This window comes from Panthera onca, chromosome B2, assembly GCF_046562875.1.
Source record: "Panthera onca isolate mPanOnc1 chromosome B2, mPanOnc1 haplotype 2, whole genome shotgun sequence".
Classification (NCBI taxonomy): domain Eukaryota; kingdom Metazoa; phylum Chordata; class Mammalia; order Carnivora; family Felidae; genus Panthera; species Panthera onca.
In genome coordinates this window covers 74,952,732-74,960,757 of record NC_138343.1, presented here as the reverse complement: position 1 = coordinate 74,960,757, position 8,026 = coordinate 74,952,732, and the positions used below count along the sequence as shown (strand labels likewise).

Sequence of the window (8,026 nt, the reverse complement as noted above, 5' to 3'; positions counted from 1 at the left end):
TAAGTTCCGATCTTGATTCTACTTTGAGAGTGTAAAAGGTTTTTTTTTTAAGATTACAATAAACAACCATCTTCGAAAACGTGAACACGTGATACTATTAACCCAGCCCAAATCCCTGTTTAGAAATTCTTGTATGCAATTCAAATATACTTAAGACCTTCAAACACTATATTTAATTGGCAGATGTTACTTTTTAAGGATACAAAGAGTTTTCCTTACACAACCAATTAATTGCTGTGGATATAATCTGGGCCTTGACTGCTGGTTTTGTTCAGTATTCCCACTTGCAGCAGACCTCAGTATCCGTTTAAGACCAAAATGGCTAGAATTACCTGCCCACCCCAGCTCCCAAACGTAACTGAAAAAAGTAGAGGAGCTCCAAGGAGTTAAGGAGGCACAGACAACGGGCACCGTGTGCCTGCAGAATCTGACATTTAAATCGCCCTGCCCTTCTGGGCCAAGGCTGCCTTGGACAGGCGGGCGTGTCAGAGACAGAATGTAGAGGAGAAAGGGCTGGGCTCTGCCAGGCAGCGCGCGACGACGCCCGAACCTTGGCCTTCACAGCAGCACTCGAGAAGCCCACTGGTTGGGCTGCTCCAACGCCCCCGCCGCCCTCCGCGAATCCCGCAGTAGCCGCGCAGGTGTGCGCGGTGCGCGCGCACGCAGTGCGTGCCGGGTGCGGGTCTAGCAGGCGGAGGGGCTGCTGGGCGCCTCGCGGAGGGTGGTTGGCTGGTGGGTGTCGGCCTCCCAGCCATCCCGCCTCCTTCTTCTTGTCTCGCGCCGGCCGGGGATGCTCGCGCGCGGCGCCCCCTTGCCTGTAAGCCGGCCGTCTCGGGGTTGCGGGGGGGTGGGGCGGCGTGTGTGAGTAGCTGGGAGGGGGCCGCGAGGAGCTCCGCGGAGAGCTCGCCCGGGTTAGTCCGCCGTCGTCACCTGACTCGTTGGAGCAGCCACAGCTGAGGTGGGGGCGGGGATGGGAACGCGGCGCGGATCTCTAGAGAGACGCGGCAGCGCCGGCGGAGGAGGCGGCGGCGGGCGGGTACAGGCTTCTGGGGCCACGGGCGGCGGGCGCAGGGACCGCGGAGTGGAGGGCGGGGGGCCGGGCTAGGGCAGGAGGCATCGCGCCCCGGGGCACCGGGTCCGCGCGCGACCGCACACACCCACCCGGCGCGGCTTCCCTCGGCGGCCCGGGCTCCGCTCATCCTGCGGCGGGAGGCGCCGCTCCCGGGGCGGGGTGAGTACCCGCGGCCCCTGCTCGGCCCCCTCCTCCGCGCCAGGGCAGCGCGCGGATCCTGAGAGGATAATCCTAGGGCGCGGAGAAGGGCAGCGGCTGGGTGACAGCTCCGTGGCGCGCTCGATTGCGGGCGGGGGGCTGGGCTGGGCTGTCAGCCCGTCTCTGCTCCACTGCCAGGAAGGGCGAGGCGCCGAGAGACTCCGGCGCCTCCGCAGAGCCCCCGGGCGGCCCCTGCGGCGGGGATTTGGGGGCGAGGGGAGGGGACCCGGGCGTAGGGCCTCGGCGGGCCTTTGGAGGCGGCGGTGAGGAAGGAAAGGGAGGAGAGGGCATAATATGGCGCAATGCTAGGATAATCTCCACCGCGCCCGAAGGAGGACGAGCCCACTGCTGCAGCAGCGCGAGGAGGAGGAGGAGGAGGAGGGAAACGGCCAGGGCTTGGGTATCCGATTCAGACCCCGGAGCCTGCGGGCTACTGGGAAGAAACGCTGCGGCGGGCAAGCGAGAGGTGGGCACACGGTGGGCGCGGCGCCCAGGGAATAACCCCGACGCACGCTGGAGCTGGTCGGACACGCGGGGATCAGGTTGCAGGCGAAGTGCTGATTGACTGGGGGGGAGGGGGGCGCCGGAGGGGTGAGGCGGGAGGCACGGGGAGTGGGATGGGGACGGTGTTATGAGGCTGGGACCGGAGGGGGCTCCGTGACAGACCTACTCTGGTTCAAGACCCTTAGATCGCGTCGCAAGAGAGGGGCTTAGCGCTTTGCTAGCTCCTGGAGGTGGTACCAGGGCGGGGACGGAGGAGAAGGGAGCCGCCGTGCGGCTGGAGGAGGCAGGGCCGGGGTGCTCGGAGGGTAGGGTCTGCGGGTTTCAAGCAGGACCATCTCCCCTTCTTTCCCGCAGAAGAGGAGGCGATAGACTTGGCCGGAGAAGATGTCGGGCCAAACGCTCACGGATCGGATCGCCGCCGCTCAATACAGCGTGACAGGCTCCGCTGTTGCGAGAGCGGTCTGCAAAGCCACCACTCATGAAGTGATGGGCCCCAAGAAAAAGCACCTGGACTGTAAGCATCTTTTTATATAAGCGGGACATGCGCATGGCAGAGGCGCCCTGGATGCCGGCGTGCGGCCTGGGCTCGCAGTCTGTAATGCTGCGGCTTTCAGAACTCCCAGCTGAGCTCCAAATCTCCAGAGGTGGAGGTGTTGCCTTGGGGCAACCCTGAAACCTTGTGTTTGAGCCATTTTTTTTCTCCTGTTGACCTCCAAGGTCTTGGTGGAGAAAAAAAAAATACTTGTATGTATTAATACTATAAAATACTGAGAAATTGCACATTCTGGATTGGGCACTTTTCACCTCTTTTTTTTCTTTCTTTCTCCACACACCACTCCTTTATCCAGGTTATAGGAAATCAGGGGTTGAACAGTCATAACCCTCCCCCACCCCCAAAAAAGAAAAAGATGAAATTATAAAAGGTCACATTTATCACCCTAGTTTTCTAAATACATTTTAAAAGTGTCATCTCTTTCACTGTGGCTGCTGAGGTTTTGTGTGTGTGTGAGTGAGTGTGTGTTGTACATAACCACACCAAATTGAAATAAATTCAAACTATTGAATGAGGAAATTGAACTTCAGAGATCATGGAGATTTCATTTTACACATCCTGGCACACTTCTTTGTCCCATTCTCGGAAGCTGCTGGGCAGAATGACTGCTGTGGTCACAAAATGGATGTGCTTTTTCCAGCATTTGTGATGGTGCACTTTTACATGAAACGTTTCATTCATAATGCTTTCTTTTTATATTTGTTATTTGATGGAAAACAGCTTTAATCTAGTTTAGAATCTGATATAAAATTTTCACATGATTAACGCTGTAAATACTTAGTTATTGAAAGACAAACAGGGACTTAGCAAAAGGCACTCACTGGGTTTAGGTGTTGAGACTCTTTATAGGTAAGGCTCCATCAGCACATGTCCTCTAGCTGATTCAGCTCTAGCTGTTCAGTCTCATTGACCTGCTTAGGAACTGCTCTGTTATGATGTTTGTTGATAAAGGTCAGTGCTGGCATAAGAGACACAACTATAGCCATACCCATTTCCTATCTAGCTTCCTTTGCCCATTTTCTGAGTTTCTTTTGCTTCAGGCCTTCCCCAGTGTCTGCCTTGTGCAGCGGAGAAAATGGCACCAGTGTTAGAATTGACTTTAGTCCTATTATCTGTATGAGCACAGCTTGATGAAGCATACAGCTGGACATTGTGAGGGTTATCCAGGCTTGTGAAGCTGTTGTGTCACAGAATTGAATAATTTTGCTTCTAGAAGCTTGTCTGAGGGGAAAACACCATTACCCCTTTCCTGGGGGAGTTTCTAACAAAATTTGTTGATTATGGTATCATGTGTTATATGTGCAGTACAGGATGGAAGAGGCCACCAGGGCCAGGGCACCTAACAGGAGTGGAAATTATAAATTCATGACCAGCTCATTTTGCTGCAGCATGCTGAATCATTTAGCCATCTTTCCATCAGTTTCCCCAACTCTGGAAAGATGACTCATGTCTTAAAGGTATGTGTCAGTCTAGCAAATATTCATTAATAAAGAAGTTATAGGTTATTGATTTGCTAAATGCTATGAAAATGATAGATCAGTATATTGATACATATCATAAACATTCACAGGTTTGAGCATTTCATCAAAACATTATTCAGATAAAGACCCACTTTTCCATATCTAAATATTTAGTCGCCTTAGTATTTTAGATCTGGAAAAGTCTCTTAAAAATTTTCAAGGTGGGAGGTTTTCCAGTATCTCCAGCATATGTTACTGAGTGGGGTGATTTTGAAGATGTGGAACATAAGGGGGAGATTCTGTATTTAGGAAGCAGATGAAGCAGGAATTGGTATTGAATTAGTGTGAATAATCATAAGAGCTAAACATTTATTGAGCAGTTAGTATATGCCAGGCACTGGGCTTTACATTATTAATTTATTGCTGCTTAACAGGTTCAGGAAAGGTAATTAACTTTCACAGCTTTTAACCACTGCACTTAACTATTGTCTGTGGCTTATTGAGTAATATTTTCTGTTGGGGGCTGTGGGGAGGAACAATATTAGCCTGAATGGTTAATCTCCAAAACACCTATCCTGTTTGTATGGCTTTGTGTGAAATCATGCAGCACAACCCATGCTCTATTGCAAATCTCTATGGTATGCATGAAGACTTTTGAATTTGGTCACTTGAAAAAATGAGCAAAAGGCAAGCACTGAACAGTATTAGTTTTCTTTTTAACATTTTAGTTTTTGAATAAGTAATAAAAGAGCTTCACTTAAATACAACCTTAGGGCAAAATTTGGAAAGATAGATATCACATTATTGATATGTCCTATCTTAAGAAAAAATGACATGGAAAATTTGAGTATACAAATATTGTTATATGCATTTTAAGAGGGCATTTTACTTGGAATTCCTTGTGAAGTTCCTTTAAATAATAGTAGACTACCTTAGCAATTTTTTCACAGGTTTTCGGTAACATAACAGTTATAACAGTGAGTCACATCCATTATTAGGACATGCAAACACATAACTAAGTTTCCCTATAGGCATTGAAGCACTCTTAAGTAATGTTTTAGTATTGAAAATACTAAATAGTAGTTGGGAGGAAAAGAGCATAATGTAGAGTGGAAACAAAAAAAAATAATTAGCTTGATTTGTGTATAACTTTTTAGTTTGGAATTTAGCTTGAAAGGTTATAAGATTAAAGTTTATGGTTTTGTGATTTTTTTTTTGCAGATATTGGATTAATGGAATAGGCTCTGAATATTATTTAAAGTATCTGTTTGGGATGATAGGCCAAGAAAATTAGGGTTCATTCTAGTGGTTTATAAAATGATACTTAATGGTATATGATTTAAACATTTAAAGGAATGATTTGTTAACATCTGAGGGCAGAGCAAAGGTGGAGATAAAGAAACTCTAGGCATATAGTCTCAGATTTCCCCCCTTTTCAGTAACAGTAAGTTTCTTAGAGGAAAAATATATTCAGAAAAAGCTTCACCATAATCAGCAGATATTTATTGAATTTAAAGTAAATTAATATTGGGGCTCCTGGGTGGCTCAGTTGGTTAAGTGTCCAACTCTTGATTTTGGCTCAGGTCATGATCTCACGGTTCTGCTCATGAGATCGAGCCCTGCGTCAGGCTCTGTGCTAACAGCATGGAGCTTGCTTGGTATTCTCTCTCTTCCTCTCTCTCCTCCCCCACTTGTGAGAGGGCATGCGTGCACATTCTCTCTCTCACAAAATAAACATTAAAGAATAAATTAATATTTTATAATATATATTTTAAGGTACGTTTGAACTATGTAAAACTTTTATTCCATACTCTGCTATAATAATCTTGCTCCTTGCACATGAAAATTAAATACTTGACCAATGTTAGTTTGACATCAGTTTTTCTGGGTCCCTTTATACATCTTTGTTTCCTTTTCTTTGTAACTTTGTGTACCTATTTGGTAACACATGAAATATCCAGGATTCAGCAAGTATTTAACTTTTGGTTACAACTGTTGTGTATTTCAGTTGCTTTTCCTTTTCTGTTTTGTAGTTGATGGCCTGCCCAAGTCAAATAATAAAGAGATAAGATCCAGTAGGGCACCTAGTATCTGCCCAAGTGCTGTATCACAGTTAAAGAACAACCAAAAAATAGAATCGGCCCAATGTAACACCTGCAGGAAGAAATTTGGAAAGTTTGGCAGCCTAATATTCATTTCTGTTAATAGCTCTTACAAACAACTTCTATATATGTCCTGTGGTTAAAAAACCCTATTTAACATTATCAAAATTTAAACATAGACATTTATATCAAACCAAACCTCGTGAAAAGCCAAATTGGGTATCAATAATGCAATTTTTTTCCATTTTAAACATCTTGAGGGTTTTTAATAATGAGCTTATGCTACATAATGAACAAGTGATTTGAGTTCTGAATCTTACGTTTGAGGGATACTGACTGTCATTTTAGAAATGAGTCCTATCCCAAATTAAGAAAAAGATGTTACTTCTTATTACAGTATCTATAAAAGTAGTGGGAGATATGGATTATGTTTTGATTCAAGGCAAATATTGGCAAGTTACCACAAGATTCCTACTGTTTTAATTTTATTCATAAAATATCTGCAAATAAGAAATATTGTGAGTATATATAATGAAAATTTAACCTTAAAAGTTTATTTGCTTTACAGAAGCTTGCTTAGTATAAATAAAATATATTTTGATTTATAGAAATGCTATTTGCATGCTAATTCAGTTGATACCATATTTATACTTGTGATAACTGAAAAAAATCTTTCTATAGTGCATAGATCCAAAAAATAAAGACTATTGAATAAAATTAATAGGATCGATGTATAAAAGTTTACTGAACACTAGAGTAACTTTCAACGTGAGAAGTGTACTGTTTTGCTGTAACATATTTTACTTTTATCCCATTTGTTCTCATTTCACTATTTGTTATTGACTAAATACACCCTCTCATTTTTCTGTACCAAGGCACGCTCCATTCCTCCTTGATTTCACCAGAAGACCCAGTCTAGGTGTGGAGATGGAGGAGATAGTATTTTTTAGGCAGTGAGGAAGAGCTGGGGGAAATCACTTCTGAAAAAGCATTCGAGTCAATGATCATTTATACAGTAAATCTGTAAAAACGCCAATCTGTATGGTCCTGTGATGTTCCCAGACAACACTCAGCATTCTGGGAGAGGGTGGAGAGATCATGTGAGGTTTGGGGGCTGGCAGGAGCAGGAAAAGCAGAAGAGTGGCAAAGAGTCTCAGGTAATAGTAGGGAGCATGCTTTAGAAATGACTTAAAATTGGGGTGCCCGGGGTGGCTCAGTCAGTTGGGTGTCTGACTTCAGCTCAGGTCATGATCTCACAGTCTGTAAGTTCAAGCCCCGCATCAAGGCTCTGTGCTGACAGCTCAGAGCCTGGAGCCTGCTTCAGATTCTGTGTCTCCCCCTCTCTCTGCCCCTCCCCTGCTCATGCTGTGTCTCTCTCTGTCTCAAAAATAAATAAAAACATTTAAAAAAATTTTAAAAAACAATGTCTTAAAATAGTTAAGCAGGCTTTATATCAACTGTTTTTTCCTGGATCTTTTTACTTCCAAATTTTCAGAGAAATCTTTTTTTTTTTTTTTTATGGTATAATATTCTATTTGGGTCACTTTGGATATTTTTTTCTCCTTTGGTGATCAGTGTAGTTAGCAGATACTTTCTTAGAACCAGTATATAATTGGTAACTCACAATTTTTTAAAAGTTGCAAAACTTGTATATATGGAAAAAAATAAAATCATGTAAGAGTAGGTAAATTTATATATTAATTGCAATATTAGCTTGTAGTATTTTAGATTAAAATCTAGATTTTTGATACATTGCCATATTAGTTTTAATGTTTAATAAATGGCTGCTGAAGTCTTGTAATTTAATCTGTGCACTCAGTTGCTATGGATCTATCTCTTAGCTTTTCACAAATAAATATCCTTCAAATATCTTACCTCCTCTTTTCAGATTGATTGATGCTGGGATGGGATGTTCTTGGAGCTTATCTAGGTTTCAGTAACTTCGTAAAGAAGGTCAGAAGTGACATATAACCTTCTTCCCTGAGGGCCTAGGATGCTTTCCTTAACAGAGTTGTATTTTAGGTGGCTCAACTCCTGAGCCAGCTGCTATTAAGTGAGCCTTCAAATATAATCATAGTTCAATTAAATAATTTGAAAAGTCCCATTTCTTTCCATTAAAAAATATTTATTCAGGGTG

At 44.0% G+C, this 8,026-nt stretch overlaps 1 protein-coding gene across 7 annotated transcripts in view; it reads left to right on the top strand.

Annotated features, from left to right (window-relative positions):
- Positions 1–661: 661 nt before the first annotated feature.
- The window catches only part of SNAP91 (synaptosome associated protein 91), a 146,687-nt gene continuing 139,322 nt past the window's right edge, over positions 662–8,026 (top strand). For 4 of the 7 annotated variants that reach the window (XM_060616075.3, XM_060616074.3, XM_060616073.3 and 1 more), the window contains exons 1-2: positions 1,043–1,231; positions 2,129–2,288. In XM_060616075.3, coding sequence (XP_060472058.1) covers positions 2,159–2,288 — 130 coding nt within the window. In that variant the 5' untranslated portion in view covers positions 1,043–1,231; positions 2,129–2,158. Of the gene's footprint in view, positions 818–875; positions 959–1,042; positions 1,232–1,612; positions 1,737–2,128; positions 2,289–8,026 lie in introns of those variants that run through there. The other 3 variants (XM_060616069.3, XM_060616071.3, XM_060616070.3) reach the window with 3 other exon arrangements.